This window comes from Leopardus geoffroyi, chromosome C1, assembly GCF_018350155.1.
Source record: "Leopardus geoffroyi isolate Oge1 chromosome C1, O.geoffroyi_Oge1_pat1.0, whole genome shotgun sequence".
Taxonomy (NCBI): Eukaryota; Metazoa; Chordata; class Mammalia; order Carnivora; family Felidae; genus Leopardus; species Leopardus geoffroyi.
The window spans coordinates 219,108,932-219,128,376 of NC_059328.1; the positions used below are offsets into that span (position 1 = coordinate 219,108,932).

Sequence of the window (19,445 nt, forward strand, 5' to 3'; positions counted from 1 at the left end):
CCCCCCCGCCAGGCTCTGGGGCGGCCGGTCCTTTGCACCCTGGGCACTGTGCCGGGTACACAGCGAGCGCCCCAACCACCGAGGCGGTCAGCTGGTGCCCAGCCACTCCTCCAGCGCAGGCAGCGCCCAGCACCCCTGGGCCGCAGATCAAGGCGCGGCACACGACGAAATCAATGGAAGTAGGAACTGCAGCTCCGAGCCCCGGACACGCGGGTGCGCAGGCTCCCGGAACAGCCTGGGAAACCCCGCCCCTGGCCGCTACTCTCCAATCAGCAGAGGCGGCGAGTTCACGCCCGCCCCCGGACGCACTCTCGGCCAATGAGCGAGGCCCGGGCGGCTAGTCGCCGAGCCCAGCCCCGGCGGGCGCACGCCGCTGTTCGCGTGTCAGGCTCCAAATAAAGTTCGTCGGGGCTTTGAATTTTTTTTTTAAAGCGCCCGCTGCAGTCGCTGCCGCCGCGGGCGAGAGCGGCCGAGTCCCCGCCCCGCCACTTCCGGTCCCGCCGCCCCGAGCCGGTGCGGCTGAGAGGGGCCGCGTCTCGCCGCTGCCGCCGCCGCCGCCGGCCGGCCGGGCATGGTGTTGGGTGCCGGGCCCGCCTCGCCTGTCTCGGGGTGCCCAGGTGAGGAGCGCGCGGCCCCGCGGCGGGCGAGGGGCGGCCGCGGGCCTCCAGGCGCCGCCGGTGCCGCGGGCGGGCTGGCGGGCGGGCGGGCGGCGCCGGGGCCGCCTCAGGCCGCGCGCTCCTCACGGCCGGGGGCCGGGGACGCGGGGCCGGGCGGCCTGGCCGGGAAAGGCCGGGGCGCCGGCCGCCGCCGGGCTCGAGGGGCAGCCCGCAGCGAGCGCCTGCTTGTGCCGGCGCTCGCACGGCCTCGCTCGCGCCCGCCGTCGCCGGGGAGCTGCCGGCCGCATTGTCCAGAAGGCAACGGAGCCCAAGGTCACCAGCCCGCCGTGGCCGGGGGAAGCGGGACCCGGACGCAGGCCGCCCGGCTCCTCCCCGCCTCGGGAGTCAGGCCGGGCCTGGAGAGCGGCGGGGGTGAGGAGCGGGACTCCCGCCTCGCCCGCCTGCCTGCAGCTGCCCCGCGGTGGGGGCGGCCGCGGCTGGGTGGAGGGGTTCGTCCGCACCGAGGGGGGCGCCGAGGGGGAGGGCGTCTTGGAGCCATCCGTACCACTGGGTCTCGGATGCCAGACCTGGTCCCGCTGGTGTGTAATCTTGGGTGTGGCCCTCCGCGCCCTGGGCTCAGTTTCCTCATCTGTCACAGGAGGGATCTGGGCCCTGCCCTTTCTGCATTCCCTCCAGCCCCGGAGCGGGGACTGGAGGGATCGGGAGTGGCCGGAGAAGGTTTCCTGGAGGAGATGTCAGAATCTGCTGTCCTGAGGAAGGAGTAGGATTAGGTGGAAAGGGACGGAGGGCACGCCAGACCTGGACAGCACCAGATTGAACAGAAGCTTCCAGAAACGGGCAAGGTGTTGTTGAGGAGCAGGGGTTGGAGGCCAGCTTGCCGGAGGATTTCTGGCTGGGTATGGGGATGAGGGTGAGTGGTGGGGGACAGCAGGGTGGGGGTGTGCGGCTGGAGGACCCCCACCCCGATTTACTAGTAGGCAGTGCAGGAGGGGGCGGGTTTGCGGATGAAAATAAAGGGTTGGGCTCTCAAGGTCTGTCAGCCAAGCAGGGGGACTCCCCTCCCAGGTGGGGTTTCGGGGCCCTGGCATTCTGAAGGAGGAGGGGAGTCCGTGGACTTTTTTGTGCCCTGACTTGGGCCACTGTGGTTAGAGAAGTTGGTTGTTCTCCAGTGACCTGCAGTTCTACCTTTTACTGTAAGATTGGGACTTTTCCACAGCAGGAAGGATTGTAAATGACTTCCTCACCCCGTGAGCTGACTGGCCCCTGGTGTCCCTGCACAGGTGGCATGGCCTGACCCTGCGGCCGTAGGCCGGAATGCCGAGTAAACGTGGACGATGAGACTAGTAAATAGCACGCCAGAATCTTTTTTGAACAGTCAGAGCAACTGCCACCCAGAAGAGAAACTTGAATGGGCCAGTTGGGGCTTGTGGCATTTAGAGACCGTGGACGCCACTCGATACGGCTGATCTGTCCCCAAAAGTGCTGCCTTAATGGGGCGGAACTTGCGGCAAAGGGACCGTCCAGTTTTAAGCCGGGTCTTCCGTGGGTGAAGCATATTACAGAAGGCAAAGAGGATTCGGAAGCAAACTTCTTGACAGTTTGAATAATTCTTTTTGTTCCAGTCTCTTTGTGGAGAATTAACTTAACAGCTATGGAAACGTTCCAAATTAGGCCTTAGGTTTATCCCCGAAGTGGCCTGTGGTAATGATACAGATGGAGAGATAGGTGGTCATTATACACTTGGGTTTCTTAGAATGCTAGGAAAGTAAGTTTAGTCTTCCCTTCGAGGGACAGCAAAACACGAGTGTCATCGTCTTTATCCCTTGCAGTCAGTGCCCAGTGTATTTATTAAGGGCCACAGATTTGTTGAAGAAGCCAGGAATCCGACTCCGGGTGGGGTTGAGTTCGGGGCGTATTCTGCCCACTTTGGTGTGGGGTAGTAGGCTTATAAAAGAAGCCGAATCCTCAGGAGCAGTGACACGGAACAGTGTCTTGATGAGAGCCTTTCTTTGCCAACGAGTCTTGCCAGGACCCTCTGAGCGGCTCCTTCGGTGCAGGTCCCAGGGAGCTGGGTGTGGACCAGGCGTGTGCCCTGCCCTGGCACTTGCTCCTCCGGACTCTTTGTTATAACTTTCCTAGGACTAGAACTCTCTTCATGCACGCCGGGCTCTTGTTTCACTGTTGCCGTCTTTGTATTGGCACGGTCAGCTAGAGGGTACAAGCCGAGCAGACTGCGTGAAGGTGCACGTCTTGTCTACAGCAACCCTGACCATGTGGCAGGACTGATGTGCTCAAGGCTGGGTGTGTGGCATGGGGCTTGGCTGGGGAGGCAAACACTGTTTTCTGATCCACATCTGCCGAAGGGATTCCGGACCAGATCATGCCAGGTGGGGACTGAGCAAGAGAGCCCAGCTGTAGGTGGTGCTGCAGGCGGGAGCCCCCATGGGTGTTTCTGACTCTGTCCCACTGCCAGGCACCTCCTTGTGAGGTCCCTGAACGGACACCTCCCTGCCCTGGGTAAAGCCGAGAAGATGTGCATTTGGTGGTTATGGTCCAGGCTGCTGTGTAGGTTCACCTGCGGGGATGGCGTGGTCAGGTGGCAGTGCAGAAACCAGTGTTGGTATCTTTTCACGTTTGTGTCAGCTTTATTGAGGTGTGATTGAAGTACGTGAAACTGCACGTTTAAAGTATGCAGTTAGATCAGTCTTGACGTACACGTACAGCCCTGAAGCCGTCACCACACTCAAGACCGAAATGTGCTCATCATCTCCAAGAGGGAAACTAACGTTTCTTCGGTGACTGCTCCTAGCAGCTGAGTGGCCCCAGACTAGGCCGTTCCTGGGCCCCCATTGTCACAGGATCCACATCAGTAAAAAAGAGAGGGAATTGGGGGTTGGAGGGAGAAATCCTTTCCAGATTTGAAATGTTAGGAGCTTGTGAACCCTGTGTGTAATAGAACCATCTTTTGAAGCATTTGGACCAATGGTTCTTAAAGGGGTTAGGTGTGTGTTTATGTGTAGGTCACATACAATGCAGAAGATCTTATTCAGTATTTTTTTTTTTTTTTTTTTTTTTTATGGTACAAATAATGGAAAATAAAATCCACCAGTCTTTGGAGAAGGGGGAGGTACACAGAAGATGGTGTGAAAAGCTATGTTAGGAATCTGGGTTAAAAATGGTTACAAATAGGGGCGCCTGAGTGGCTCAGTCGGTTAAGCGTCTGACTTTCGGCTCAGGTCATGATCTCACGGTTCGTGACTTCCATCCCTGCGCTGGGTTCTGGGCTGACAGCTGAGAGCCTGGAGCCCACTTCGGATTCTGTATCTCCCTCTGTCTGCCCCCCGCTGCTTGCACTCTGTCTCTCGTATTGTCTCAAAAATAATAAACATTAAAAAAAAAATTTTTTTTTAATGGTTACAAATACCAATGGGAGGGGGGTTCTTATTTTGGCATTCAATAGGTTGGCCTCACACTAAAAGTTTTGTGTTTGGGTCAAGTTTTTCATTTGGAAGTTTTAGGTTTCTTTTGAAAACAATCAGAGTGGTATTGAAGGGAAATAATATTAAAGTAACAAAGGAAATTATGGAAATATTGGGCTGGTGACCAATTTTTGTGTTTGATCTTTATTGTCCTTCCCAGTGAGCTTTCAGTGGGGGTGCCTGAAACACAGATGAGCTGGAAGCAGCCAGTGAAGAGAATCCAGTTTGGTGCATTAATTATAACTTAATATCCATGTTGATACTGCCTAAAAAATGTAAATAAGACACATCATAAGTAAGTGCAAAGATGGTTCTTAAGGTTCCAGCCACGCGTTTGTTAGAGGAAGAAGGAAAACAAAGCGTTGCGTGGCTCCCTCATCAGGGCTGATGCTCCCCGCAAGTCTGAGTGGGCCGGGCACTGTGGGGCCGCACCACAGGTGCATGGGCCGTGCATCGGGGAAGGGCACACTTAACCGGTGGGTAGTGGTGAGCCCACGTGGAACCCGTTGGTGGAGGCTCTGCTCGACCACCAGCTCAGGGGGAGCCCTGTTACCAGTACGTCCCAAGGCCTGGTGTCCAGTGAATGTTAAATGCATGGCTCTTCCTTTTTAAGTTCTTTTTTTTTTTAAGGTTATGTATTTTGAGAGAGAGAGCAGGGGAGGGGCAGAGAGGGAGGAAGAGAGAATCCCAAGCAGGCTCGGAGCTGTCGGCACAGAGCTTGATTTGGGGCTTGAACTCATAAACCATGAGATCATGACCTGAGCTAAAATCAAGAGTCGGACGCTCAACCAGCTGAGCCGCTTAGGTGCCCCATGGCTCTCTCTTTAAAATTCTCATTAACGCTTTAAGAAATCAGACTTATACAGGATAGCATAGAGATTTCCCAAATTGATTATGAAGGAATCCATTCTTAGGAACGCACCTCACATACTGAGTTTTTCTGTAACGAAGTTCTAGGAAACTGTTAGCCACCTTATTTTATTGTCTTCGGTTTCCAGTCTTTGTCTAGAGATGTGACTTTAACCCTGCCCTCGGTCTGTCTTTCAGGGGAAAGGTGGCAGTAATGCTGACGCTTGCGAGCAAACTGAAGCGGGATGACGGTCTCAAAGGGTCCCGGACGTCAGCCACGGCTTCCGACTCCACTCGGAGGGTGTCTGTGAGAGACAGGCTGCTTGTTAAAGGTGATGTCATCCATGTGAGCTGTTTTCTATCCTGTAACAAAATGAAGTCTGACTGGAGGCTCTTCTGGGATGCGCAGTGGCCTGTTGCTGAATAGAAATACTTACTTGAAAGTGTTGAAGGACGTGCTTGCTTGTCACTTCCAAGGACTTTGTACTGTGCGCACTGCGGGAACGCCGACGGCAAGAAAGCACGGCGTGTCTCACGCACTCGGGTTGTGCTCTGCAGGGGCTGCCGGGATGCTAGCGGAAGGATGTGGGTGCTGGGGGGCCAGCAGGCCGAGGACTGGTCCCGGTGCCGTCTGGCTGGCTGGTGTGCGTGGGGCCGGGGAGTCCCTTCCTTTCTTGTGCTCAATCACAAGAAGCTCCAGGGTCCCTGTCCCACACCTCGGCACCAGTTTCTGGTCTGTACGGGGAGGGAGTGGGATTCAGTCATCTCTCAGCATCCTTCTGTACTTTATTCAAGTCACAGCCTGAGGACAGCCTTGTACCAAGTAGTTCCCTTGACAGAGTTAATAACAGTGGCCTGGAACTCTCGTCTTTGGAGAAGGGTTTGTGTAACGTGTATGAGTGTGCGTGTCTGTGAATATGCCCGTGTTGGTACGGAACTTTTGCGTTCAGTCTTCGAACAGACTTACAGCTGTCAGGTGCAGAGAGAGTTTCCGAGGGTCGTGAGACTACAGAAGATGTGGATCCTGAGAAACTTAGAAGTCCATGGGGGAGGGGAAGAAAAAAAAAAGAGGTTAGAGAGGGAGAGAGACAAAGCATAAGAGACTCTTAAAAGCTGATAACAAACTGAGGGTTGATGGGGGGTGGGGGGGAGGGGAGGTCGGGTGATGGGCATTGAGGAGGGCACCTTTTGGGATGAGCACTGGGTGTTGTATGGAAATAAACAGTTTGACAATAAATTACATATTAAAAAAAAAAAAAGAAATAGTTCCTGCCCTAAGAGCTTAGAACTTGCAGCACTTTTTACTTTATGGCATGTGTTTGCATTTAAGTGTGTAGAGCTAGGAAGCAAAGAAGGGCCACGCAGTTAGGGCTGCCTGTTTTCATGCTGCAGCAGGCAGACCCCGTGAGGTTACTGGCATTCGTATGTCCTGAAACGGACCTAATGGCAGGAGAGCTGGGATGTGTGAACGCACTGTTGTCCTTCTCAGAAGCAAATCAGCGCTGCCCTTGGGTGGGAGTGGGGGCCAGGAAGGCGTCAGGTTCGGGGAGTCTTCAGCGGTGCCCTCCTCCTCACTCTTCCTGCACCTTGCCTTAGCTCGGGTTTATCCGGCCAGATGGATGATGGGGTAACGATGGAGGAAAAAGCATTTTTTACGTTTTGATACTCTACCCATGCCGTCAGATTGAATTCAGAATTTGTGATGGCGCTGAGGGAGTCAGGTGGGACGCGGGACGCGGCTCCTCGCCTGATGGGCCTGATAGGACTTGAATCTCTTTCCAAGATGCTGGCTCGAGGGTTCCATCTGCAGAGGAAGCCAGGAGCCACGCAAACCGAGGAAGGGGTTAGCGGTGTTGACGCTGTCCTCAAGTGGAGGGTATTTTAGTGCCTGGGAGTTACAGTGAGGAAGGCCCAGATGTTAGCTGAGGAGGAGCAGGTGGGGAGCCACGAGTAGACTGTCCCGGCTGCTTCACCGTATCCCTTGTCATGGTTCATAGCAGCTTTTGTACACTGGGCACACGGGCCAGGCCCTCCGTTGGACACTTTATAAGGCAGTTGTCATTTACCTTTTGCTAAGCCTTGGCAGGTGGGTGGTTCATTTTGTCGCTGAGGAACTGAGGCTCAGAGAGGTTAAAAAACTTGCCCAGATTACAACAGTATTATTGTAGCAGGAGAGCCAGACCCACGTTTTGGGGTGGGGCAGGCGCTGGGGGAGCAGACCCGGCAAGCAAGATCTGAATGAGCAGAAGTGCAAGTCCACTGAAAAGAGCATTCGGGGGGGGGGGGGGTGCAAGGGCTCCTGCACACCTTGCACCTGCTCAGGGATTCACCTGCCAGCTCTCAAATGGCTCTAGGACCCAATGCAGCCCAGAGGGGCCCATTGAGGCCCACAAAGCTGGATTCTGCTCCACCTCCCAGGACAGATGTCTTTGACGGGGTTTACAGGGCCCTGCTAAGGTCCTTGACCTTGTGAGACTCATCAGAGAGAGGTGCAGAAAGAACCACCTCATGAGGCCACCTGTTTCCATCCTCCTACGACACTGGTGATGATCAGGTTTCTGGGGTAGTTGTGGGTAGCAGGGCTCAGTAACACCCCTCACGTGGCCTGCCCTCTGTCTGCCCTAGGTGGCTGTTGGCCCAAGCTGGGCTGGCTGAGGGGTGAGCAGTTTGGGCTTGTGGTGGAGGGTGGGTAGAGAGCAGGGGTGGGCCTGACCTGAGACTGGGGGCTGTGAAAAACCAGTGCATACTAAAGGGTGCTCTGATGGTCCCTGATCGCCTGGTCTGCACCTAGGGCACTCCTTTACTTGGCCGGGTGGGGCAGAGGTTTTCATTCTGCAGGTTTCTGATGGTGGAAGTGGTGTGTGGAGTCCAGGAGTCCGTAGCATTTTGGGGCACTCAGGGGGTGATTAGGGGAGGCCGGGGAGGCCCCCTCTGGGAACTTTGAGAGAAGTCGGACGTCCGAGTTCAGTAAGACTGTCGTCCTGGGCTGTGACTTGGACTCACGTGAGAATGTTACTCATGAGGATCATTAGGTTACACAAAAGCGTATTGCAAGTCGGTGCCATGGGCTGGGTTCCTGGGAATGCAGAATTTGCCAGCAGGAGCGTTAGGAAGCAGTGTCACTGGGACTGATACCTGTGGAGGGAAAGGAAGGAGGCAGGCTCAGACAGAGTAAGAAATGGAGCTTTGGGGAAGGCCCCAGACAGCCCCTGCTTCGGCAGGTGCAGCCTTCGGAGCTGTCCCCAGTCAGACGAGATGGTCAGGTCTTCCTGCTCTGTGTTGATCAGTTGTCCACCGGGACAAGCCCCGAGAGGGTTGTGTCCTGGAGTCGGGGAGTCTGTGCAGCCCACCCAGTTCCCAGAAGGACTGAGAGCTGAAGGCCATGTGCAGACAGCCATGTGTGGTGGGGGGGAGGCCTGGGTGGGGGTGAATCCTGTCGCCCAGAGGTTGGGATGTGGCTTGGTGCAGATGGCTGTAGGGCGGAGCGGATGGGTGGTGGGAGAGAGCAGAGGTTGGCAGGGCCAGTTGTGGCTGCACAGCTGAGGCTCCTGTTCCTGTTCTTGCCTCTGGGAGGCCGGAGTCCCTCTCCCTGGAAAAACCAAAGCCTGCCTGGGAGCAGCCGGCCAGGGGGGGCCTCTCAGCTGTGCTGGCACCTTGGTCATACCACCTTTTCATCCGCATCTCATGGGTAACTGTCAGAGACGTCCTCCAGGCTGGAACTGGGGTGATGGCTTATAGCAGCAGCAGCAGCAGCAGCCCCTGGAGGCTGCAGAACAATTGAGTATTTCCAGGCTAAGACTGGGAGCTGCTGTCTGCCCTGAATCCTAGGACCTGGGGACACTGTGGAGAGCGTGTCAGATCTGTGCAGGTCTGGGCCGAACTGGGGAACCATGGCCAGTGTTTTTAGCCACAGGGCAGGTGGGACTAAGTTCCTGGCGGACCTTTATGGGGCCACTGAGCTAGAGTCTCATCCGGCAGAAGCTTAGCCCCTTTTGTACAATGGGATCATATGTGTCTTTGTGTTCTTTCCTTTTTTCACTCAACAAACATTTTAGTCCAGCTGTGTGCCAGCCTGTTAGTGACCCCCGAAGACCCCAAGAGGCTCCAGGCATGCCAGCAGGAACCTTTCACCTCTGTGAGTCCTTGTTCAGTGTGGAGACTTGGACCGAGCTGAGTTCAGGGTCAGTCCTGGAATTAGGGGAACAAGACAGAATGAATGTGTATCAACCCCTGCACCCCAGGTGGTTTCTGCTTCTGGGGCTGTGCTGTGTGGCTGTCCACGCTCCAGGCCTGGAGCAGAGAGGCCTGGCTGCCCACCTGCATGTGTTCCCCAGGGCCTAGGGTGCAGATGTGTCCTTGGGGTGCCACGCGGGGCCTCAGGTGAACTGCTGTGTCCACATGAGCAGTCTGGTCATGGGATGGGATAGGAAGGCCCGTTCCAGTGCAGTTCCTGGAAGAGTGGGGGAAAGAGAATCTTTCATTGTTCTCCAGAGCTGCTGTTGTCATGCCAGGCCCTGCCCAGGACTCTGGGGGTGGGCTCGGGGTTGGGCTTGCCATGTTGGCAGAGTACTCAGCAGAACTACAGTATGTATGTATGTATGTGTTATTTATTTATTTAATGTTTATTTTTGAGTGAGAGAGAGAGGGGGAGGGACAGAGAGAGAGGGAGACACGGAATCCAAAGCAGACTCCAGGCTCCGAGCTGTCAGCACAGAGCCCGACGTGGGGCTCGAACTTACAGACCGTGGAGATCGTGACCTGAGCTGAAGTCGGACACTTAGCCGACCTAGCTACCCAGGCGCCCCGCTACAGTATGTATTTTAAGAAGTAGAGCAGTGGCCTAGAAGGAGGAGTCCTGCTAACATGGAGCTAAGGCAGCTGGCCCCAAGAATACCACTGAAGCCGCCCAGCAAGGTTGGTGGCCCCACGTGGGTGGGCCCGGTAGCCCAGGGGGGCGGGGAGGGTTGTGGAAGGCGGATGAGGTTTCAAGTTGCCCTTGTCCACTCCTGTTGAGAGTGGGGGTGGTGGGGGCCTTGGGCTCCATTCCCATCGATACCAGTCTCCGCTGCGGCAGCTGTGCTGCTTTTCAGGGTTGCGGCCTCGCTCCCTGAGTGTGAAAGGGACCGTGGGTGCAGTGTGCTGCTGAAGGGCCCTAGACGGAGCGGAAGGGCTGAGGTGAGGGTCCGTGGGGTCCTCAGGCCTGGGCGCAGGCGGTGCCGTCTCTGGGAGAGCTGCTGCCCTTAGTTCGGGTGTCTCCCAGATAAGGGCACTGCGCGTGGATGCTGAGAGCACAGAAGGGGTGCTCAGTGCATGAAGACAGGCGGGAAGCTGAGAGAAAGTTCTGGTCAAAGAAATCTCGGAGGTAGTGGTTCAGGCCGAAGGAGGTAATCAAGGCTTCTGGGAGGTAGCTGCATCGCTAGCTGGGTGACTGGGTGGGGCGGCCCAGCTGGCCTGCCTGGTGGGGCTTGGAGCTGGCGTTTGCCAAGAACCACCTGCGTCTGTGACTGACCTTTTGTCTTAGCTCAAGCTGCCGTAAGCAAATACTATAGATTGGGTGGTTTCAGCAACACATTTATTTCTCGTGGCTCAAAGGCCTGGGAAGTCCAAAATCAAGGCATCAGCGGATTCGGTTCCAGTCAGGACCCCCTTCCTGGCCCGCAGGCACCTGGTGTCTCTTCTTCCAAGGGCACTAATGCCATTGTGAAGGCCCCACCCTCATGACCGCATCTAATTCTGATCGCCTCCTGAAGGGCCCACCTCCTAATGCCATCACATGTGGGGACAGGGTTAGGGCTTCAACATAGGAACTCAGGGGGAACACACTTCCACAGCACCTTTGGAATGCATTGGTCCCTAACTGCATGAGGAGAAGGGCTTCTCACTCTCGGGACATGCGCACCAGGAGCACCGCCAGCTTTCCGGCAAGTGTGCTTATCTGCTAAGCATTTCCTGAGCGACCTGTGTGTGTGCCAAGCCCCAGACCGAGTGCTAGGGTTGCAGGGCTGGGTCACACCGTACAGCCCTGCCATGAAGAGTGTGCAGATTTGAGTGGCAGGCAGTGTGGAAACAATAAGAGCGCTGTGCTGCGAGCAGCCTGTGGCAGAAAGGGGCGGATATGTGCCGTGTGAGGGCCACCGCGGTCATCAGGTGGATCTTGTAATCTGGTATTTCAGTGCAGGCATGCTTCGAGTGGGCTCTGTGGTTTGCTTTTTAGTGAGAAAGGAGAAGAGTCTAAGTTTTCAGAGGAAGTTGTGCAGCCACGGAATTGTGCAAGATGAAAGGTAGGGCCAGTAAGGTGTAGAGGGGTTAGCGTCTTGGAACAGGCGAGACTTCAGCAGGTTAAAAACAGCTGAGTGTCTTGCTATTTTACAGGTAGGGGTAGTGTCCTGCAGGCAGTGAGGTCATCCAGGGAAGGGCCACCGCTTTGCTACGAGGCCTCTCGAACGTGTAAAGCAATTCGCTCATTTCTTTGGCCGTAGGCTTCTTGTACGTAGATTCTAAGGTATGACTACTGATGTTAATAAATTCTTATTTGCCATCATTTGAAGTGTAGACGAACTGTGTCATTTGTGACAGCTCCATGGGAGTGTGTGGCTTATTTTATCTACTGCACTAGGCTGAGCTAAAATGCTGAGCATCTTGATTGAAATTGTCGTGCTCCCAAGATTGCGCTCCCTGCCTGCGCTTGGACCAAAACCTCGCAGCGGCCCTGACCATGGTGGGGCTCTCCCAGCCCTTGTCCACTCTCCTTGACTGAGTGACACCGAACCTAGAAATGGAAGCATAACGCTCATCTTTGGAGCTGAAATTCTAGACTACAACGTGAAGTTATCAAATCCATCTGTGTAAACGTCTGCGTGCGAATATCTGAGCGTGGCCAAGTAGCCTGTGGCGGTTTCCTGTACCTGGGGAGGGTAAAACATTCAGAGGCCTGGGCCCCACGTACACCTCCTGGTGTAGTGGGTCCGCACAGGGCTAGGAGCGGTAAAAGCTGAGCAGGTACTAGGTTATGGTGACGAATGCACAACTCCAGGTTTTAACTAAAAATTATTGAATCGTACAGTTAGAGTGGGCCTGTTTTCTGGTAAATTGTACCTCACCAAAGCTGTTGTTTGATAAGTGGGCAGAACAGCAGAAAACTCTATATGCAGCCAGGCCGGAGGATTCCTGTTCTACAGTAGGGCTTCCTCTGGACACAGGCCTCTGGCCCCGACGCCCCTTCGTGGTGGTGCAGGGGTCCGCTTCTGTTGCTCGGTCACCACCGTGCCCCTGGTCAGTGCCTTGCTGTCCTCCTGCGTCCTGCCCTCGCTCTTCCCCAACCCTTGGCACCAGGCGGCCGCCTTAGACATTTTGCTTCTGTTTTGTGGCCCCCTCCTCCTCAGATCCTCTGGGCACACTGGACTACCAGAGTTTCACAACTAGACGGGATAGGCTTGCCGGGGACAGCCAGTTCCGGCCTCAGTCTCTCAAGACGAGGGCCCTCAAGGACGGTTTCTTGTAAGTTCTTAGCAACAAGCTAAGTGGTAGTGTAATAAAATATGTAAATACAGTTTAAAAACATACATTTTATGTAGGTATTTTATTCTCTTAAATGTTTATTTTGAGAGAGAGAGTGTGCATGTGTGAGCAGGAGAGGGGCAGAGAGAGGGAGAGAGGGAGAATCCTAAGCAGGCTCTGTGCTCACTAATGTGAGCTCTGTCTCATAAACAGTAAGATAATGACCTGAGCCGAAATCCAAGAGTCAGACGCTTAACACCCTTAATCGACTGAGCCACCCAGGCGCCCCCAGGTAACATTTATTTTGAAGTGATTAACATGAATGACTCATTTGTTAAAATGTACACTTTTTTGATAAAACGAATGCCCTGTGTGAGCCGCCAGAGCGGAGTGTGGCCCTGGGAGGGCCTCGGAGGGTCTGGTATCGGTGTCCTCGGAGCGGGTAGCACTTTGGCCTCGGCCCGCCTTGCGGTTTGAGGTTTTCTTTAGCGAGTGCCCTGGCCCCAGGACGGTGAGAACGGGCCAGTCAGAAAGACGAAACCAAAGTTCACAGTGCTCATTAGAAGAAAATGATAGTGAATGTACATAGGATTATCCTTACGTTTTATCAAGTGACTGGATTTTAAATGTAAAATGTGCCATGACGCCAGGTGGCCAGGAAAAGAGACTTCCCAGGCCTGCACCTCACCACAGAACTCGTTCCTTTTCCAATCACAGCAAGACGATAATGAACTGTCACTCCTCTCTCCGTGCCCGGCTCCGCTGAAGAGATCTGCTCCTTTTCTCAGGAGTGAGGACGCTCTCCCCAGCTAGGGCACTGGACAGAACACTGTAGAACCACGTGAGCACCTTTCCACTCCCTCACTCCCCCCATCTCTGCCCCACTCCACTTTTCTGAATGCCCATTCCAGATACCTGGAGCCCAGAGTGGACACATTTAGTGGGCCGCCTGTCTGTACCCAGATTCTCAAGTAGCTGATACTAAAGGCCTGTGGGCCTCCAGCTCTCAGCCTCAGAGTGGAGTCGTCTGCCTGCCTGTCTTCCCGCTGACGCGCTCCGTGTTCAGCTTCCCAAGGTCATGGCGCCCCCGTCCCTTCCCTGCCCACCGTTCCACACTTCACTTGAAGGAATCGCCCTACCCACTGCTTCTGTGTTTTGGCCCCCCATTTACTTCTTAGTTTTTTGGAATCTGGTTTCCATCTTGCCACCTGCCTTCCTGCCGTTTCGAGGACCCTCAGCGGGGTCCGATCCGCATCCGGTGGCCTCGACCGGGGCCTCATTTCCCTGGGACCAGTCTGTCTCTTGAATCACTTACGTTCCCCACGTGTCTCCTCTTTTTCCTCCTGTTTGTCCTGAGTGACTCTGTGCTCTCTGCCGAGCTTCATTCTTTTTGCCAGCCTCCCCTGTCAGTCTCATGAGGTCCAGGTGGCGTCACCACGGGGTCTCTTTGGCCCTGGCCGTGTGCCCGGATTGCAGCTTCTTCCTCCCAGGACTTCCCCAGCAGCTCAGCTCTCGGTACCATCTTGGATCCCCCCCCCCCCCCCCCCCCCCCGCCCCACACACAGCGGGCAGACCTGTGCCCTCAGGCTCTCTGACTGTCCCTGCCTTTGCTAGGCCCTGGCCGCCTCGTGTCATAGGTCACCAGACCTCCGCTTTGCCCTTTCTGAAGTTGTCCTCTCGAGGAAAGTTTGGAAACTTGGTAGAAATGGCCCTCTGCTCCCTATTTCTGCAGATTCAAGTTGAGAACTCCAGGCCGTGCGCAGAGCCCTCCTGGTTTCTCATTGCTCTGCCGTTTTGTGCCCGTTGCTCTGGCTGCCCTGCGCACCTTCTCCTTCCTGTGCTTGTCTGTGCTCCATGCTCTCGCCCGTCACTAACTTCCCTCCTTGGCAAACCTTTTCGTTCCTCTTCTGCTGGACTTAATTCTACCTATTCTTGAAAGCCTGGCCCACAGACCTCCTTTCTCTAGTCTCCACAGCGGGTGGGGGCCTCTGTGCCCCCAGGACCCCAGAGCGCGTTGTCGTTTCTGAGGCACTGATGACTTGCCTGCCTGCTTCTTTCCGGGTATCCCCAGAGCTCCGCTCTTAGCAGTCGGAGTGGGGTGTCTGCAGCTTTGTCCCGGCAGAGGGGCGCCGGGCTTCACTGCTGAGTGGAGGGGCCGGGGACTGCGGCACCGAGCCCTGCTCCTTGGGCAGTCGCGAGATGTTAACAGATAGCAGACCCTGGCAGGAGGCAGAGTTTTCTCTCACTGGAAAAGTTGCAGCACACACGGGGCAAGCCTGCATGGGAAGACAGGTCTGAAAGAACCAGAAGAGACACAGGTGCGTATATAAATCACGTTCCAAGGGCAGCAGTTCCTCTGTGTGGGGGAACAAGACTTTCAAAAAGACTCCAGTGACCGTTTACCTATGGGGGATTTCTGTGTGAATTTTAAAGTATTTTCATTTATACCAAGTACGTTTTCAGGGGCCTGTGACCGTATCTGCCGGCATCCCGCAAGTCCCTTTGTGTATTTGAAAGCGATTCCACGGCTTGAAGTCTTAAACGGTAGACCAAGTGTAGATTTCAGTTACTTCGGTCTGTTTTGTTCCGCGGCGTTCCGGAAGAAGTTGCTAGGTTAGAGCAGGGATTTTCTGTGCAGAGTTGATGGATATTAACGACGGTCTCTTTGTTTCCACAGAGGTTGCAGAGCTTGAGGCTAATTTACCGTGTAAGTACAGCGTCCACATTCAGACCGGAAATGCTGCAGGGTAACTGCACGGAGAAGCTCTTTACGTTGCAATAATCTTGCAGAGCCCAGAGCCTGGTTTTGTGTGTTAGGAGTAAGTTTTAATTTTGTGCAAACAGGTGGAAGTTTTTCAGGGCTCTGATAAGAGTGAGGTATTTACCATCTTTCTGAGAGCAGCACGGCAGTGCTGTCTCTCTCCTTGTTATGGCAGAGGTGCTTTGGCTAGGTTTTGTGTCTTCCACAGCATTCTGTCCCACATCGTCTTTTTGTCCTTTTTTTTGAGAGAGTGCACGTGCATGAGCTGGGGAGGGGCAGAGAGAGAGGGAGAGAGAGACACGGGGCTCGATCTCACGAACCATCAGATCATGACCTAAGCCGAAATCAAGAGTTGGATGTTCAACCGAATGAGCCACCCAGGCGCCCCTGTCTCACGTCCTCTTTGAGTGAAAAGATATAAATCGATGACAGACAGTCGTATTTTTGTGAGTGACGGCACCACTTTTTTGGTCCACAAAGTGCTTACTTGTAATTTCTCTCTGTGCATGGGCTGGGGTGGCTATGTACCCCCATGTCACCAGCTGTCCTCACCGTGCTCGGTCCTTCCTGCCCAGGCACAGAAACCCACGGTGTGGTCTTCACCTGTGAGCAGGCTCACTCCCCAGGCAGCTCGTTTGTGTGATGTGTCAAAGGTGCGGTTTTTTCCTGTTACTAATCCCTTCCCAAACTTAGCATATTGTGTAAGACCACTAAAGCCTGAAAGCTTTGACCATTTTAGTATTTTTTTAAATTAGGACTTTTTATCATCATACTTGGTTAAAAACAGTTCTGGGGCGCCTGGGCGGCTCAGTCGGTTAAGCGTCCGACTTCGGCTCAGGTCATGATCTCGCGGTCCGTGAGTTCAAGCTCCACGTTGGGCTCTGTGCTGACAGCTCAGAACCTGGAGCCTGTTTCAGATTCTGTGTCTCCCTCTTTCTCTGACCCTCCCCTGTTCATGCTCTGTCTCTGTCTCAAAAATAAATAAATGTTAAAAAAAAAAAAAAGAAAGAAAAAAACAGTTCTGAGGTTGAGGATGTTTGTCAGTGTAGGCGAAATATTTTGTACGTTGGTCTCCTGGTCTGGGCGAATGCTCGAGAGAACTTGGTATCTGGCCCACCTGACACAGGTCAGAGAGGGTCCGTTCCCGCCACCAACTAAAGTTAGAAGTACGGTGGTGGGTGCACCTGAAGTGGTTGCAGAATCATTTGTAAGGGTAAGTACACACAGTTTCCTGAAAAATTCTTTTTAACGTATGGTATTTACATATGGGTGCGGTGGGTTGTGATATAAAATAGGCTTCTTAGTGGGGGTCTCAGTCAAAAACGTCTTAAAGATCCCTGAATTAGGGGTGCCTGGGTGGCTCAGTCGGTTAAGCACCCGACTTCGGCTCAGGTTAGATCAAGCCCCGAGTCGAGCTCTGTGCTGACAGCTGGGAGCGTGGAGCCTGCTTCGGATTCTGTGTCTCCCTCTCTCCCTGCCCTCCCCTGCTCACGCCTTGTCTCTCTCTCTCTCTTTCAAAAATAAACAAACATTAAAAAAAAAAAAGAATCCCTGAATTGCTTGACCTCAAAGTTTTCTTCTAGTCAGAACTGGAAGGAAGTGTCTTGGGGTTCTCTTAAAGGGTTTATGTATATACACATGCATATGCTTAATCAAAGACCATAAGAAGTTACCGCTTACACATGGTTCATTTTGTCCTTAAGTAAGACTCTGACAGAGATTGTTGGGTTTTAGCCCGTAGAGAAGGATAGCTTCAGCTTTATCTAAAATTTTGGTTTAAAAACAAACTGGCTCAGTCGGTAGAGCACGTGACTCTTGAGGTCAGGGTCGTGAGTTCAAGCCCCACGTTGGACCTGGAACTTACTTTAAAAAAATTATAAAAACTGTGTAATTGGCTCTCAAGCCAGAATTTTAATTTCTACCTTAGGTCTGAAAAAGGTATCTTGCTAGCCTTGATGGCCCAGGTATCAGATAAAAAAAAGTATGTGCTATCTGCCTCTTTTCTCACTTTCTCCCTTCCCTCTGCCCCGTCAGAGTCAGGGAAGTCCAAGTTCGTTTGTACAAGTAAGCCATGCTTTCCAAAAGTACAGATCTCATCACAGAGCAAACAAGGAGCCACCGGAGAATAAATCCTTAGTATCTGTCTAAAGTGTTAACGAAGGAAAAGAAAATAACTTGCCATGTGAGAGTGCTGCTTGTACGCATCGCGTCGAGAACTAGTTTGGAGCTCTGTGCAGGCAAGTTTATAGAGGTCTCTCTGTTGGCGAAACCACACGTTCCCTCTCAGATAGATAGAAGCATGCACGTGCTAGCCTGTGCCCGCAGGCAGAGGAAAGGCTAGGGTCCCGGGTTTTCATACAGCCCTTGCATTGAACTAAAACGAAAACCTGACTTTTCACTTTTTGTGGTGGTTGTTAGGCTTTTTTTGAGTTTTAAGATGTTTGGTTCTTTCGGTAGTTTTATTGTCTTTTAATCTACCTGGTAACTTATTTATTATTGGTGGGCCAATTTGTTCTAGAAGGATGGGTTTCTACATCTATACCTTTACCAAAATGAAGGAGAATGCCAAGTATTAAAAACAAATGAATGATGCCAACTTCAGCTGATCCGTGAACATTTTCTAAGCCCTTGTCGTACATTTTTGTTACATACATCTCACCGGAAAGATAGCATTTATCATTTCAAGTTAAGATTAGGAAGAATGGGGTGCCTGGGGTGGTTCAGTCGGTTGGGCGTCTGACATCAGCTCATAGTTTGTAGGTTTGAGCCCCACGTCAGGCTCTGTGCTGACAGCTCAGAGCCTGGAGTCTGCTTCGGATTCTGTGTCTCTCTCTCAGTCTGCCCCTCCCCCACTCATGCTCGCCCGCTCTCTCTCTCTCTCTCTCTCTCTCAAAAATGAATAAACATTAAAAATTTTTAAAAAGAAAGATGAGGAAGAATGAAGCATATTCCAGTAATTCCATGTGCGGTTCACACGTGTGGTTTGGGCACGTGGCTCCCAGTTTCTTTGTTTGTAAGATAAGGAATGTGTGACGGTGTAATCTCTAAGACCCCTTCTTGCTCTTGTAGACCAAGTTACCTTTCACTCTACAATGATTTTCTCAGAGATTGATAAAGGAAGAAACCCTGCTAACAGTTTTGTATGGCTTTTACGCATCACACCAGCCTGTTTCTGAAGTCGTGAGGTGTGGTATGAGGAAAAGAGCCATGAACTAGTCTTTAATTTGGGAACTCAACCTTCTGTTGATAACCTGTGTGATTCTGGGCTGGTTGCCGAACCTCTCTGGACCTTTGTATCATCTCATGCTTGAGGATATTGGACGAGATGATCTCTAAGGGCCATTTCCAAGTCAAAATTGAAGTTGTCCTGTTTTCGATGAAATTTCATACCATTATAAAACCAGGCAAAATGTTTGCGGTGAGACTTGTAAGAAATAAAGTCAGCTGGCGATCCAAGGAGTTCAGTGTAGTATTTTCTGAGTTTATAGACAGTTTCTACATATTCCTTCCCAGTATAGTGGGTGTTTATTCCTTATGTATCTTACTGTTCTTCTATACCCTTTGTTTGAAGGAACAGATGTAGGATGTGGCCAACTTCTATCTGCACCGCTAGCCATTCCCTCTTCTCCTATGGGAACTCCTTGTCCCGGTTGACCAGACCCCTTCCGGTGTGGCACAGGGGGCATAGGGCACTGCCATCTGAGCAGAGCATCCCTTCATCCACAAAGCAAGCTGAGCTACTACTTGGGTTGTGAAACTTTTTTTTTTTTTAATGCCAGGTAAACTGGGTGCTAGCTAACCTCATGGACACCTTTTTTTTTTTTTTTTTTTTGTAAATGTTTATTTATTTATTTTTTTTAATTTTTTTTTCAACGTTTTTATTTATTTTTGGGACAGAGAGAGACAGAGCATGAACGGGGGAGGGGCAGAGAGAGAGGGAGACACAGAATCAGAAACAGGCTCCAGGCTCTGAGCCGTCAGCCCAGAGCCCGACTCGGGGCTCGAACTCGCAGATCGCGAGATCGTGACCTGGCTGAAGTCGGACGCCTAACCGACTGCGCCACCCAGGCGCCCCTGTAAATGTTTATTTTTGAGAGAGGGAGAGACAGAACGAGGAGGGGAAGGACAGAGAGAGAGAGTGAGACACAGAATCTGAACCAGGTTCCAGGCTCCAAGTTGTCAGCACAGAGCCCGACGTGGGGCTTGAACTCACAAATTGTGAGATCATAACCTGAGCCAAAG

At 53.0% G+C, this 19,445-nt stretch overlaps 1 protein-coding gene across 4 annotated transcripts in view; it reads left to right on the plus strand.

Moving 5' to 3' along the window:
* Nucleotides 1-340: 340 nt before the first annotated feature.
* UBE2F (ubiquitin conjugating enzyme E2 F (putative)) overlaps nt 341-19,445 on the plus strand; it is a 54,484-nt gene continuing 35,379 nt past the window's right edge. For 2 of the 4 annotated variants that reach the window (XM_045481924.1, XM_045481925.1), the window contains exons 1-2: nt 346-617; nt 5,144-5,277. In XM_045481924.1, coding sequence (XP_045337880.1) covers nt 5,160-5,277 — 118 coding nt within the window. In that variant the 5' untranslated portion in view covers nt 346-617; nt 5,144-5,159. Of the gene's footprint in view, nt 618-5,143; nt 5,278-15,119; nt 15,150-19,445 lie in introns of all 4 variants that reach the window. The other 2 variants (XM_045481923.1, XR_006713266.1) reach the window with 2 other exon arrangements.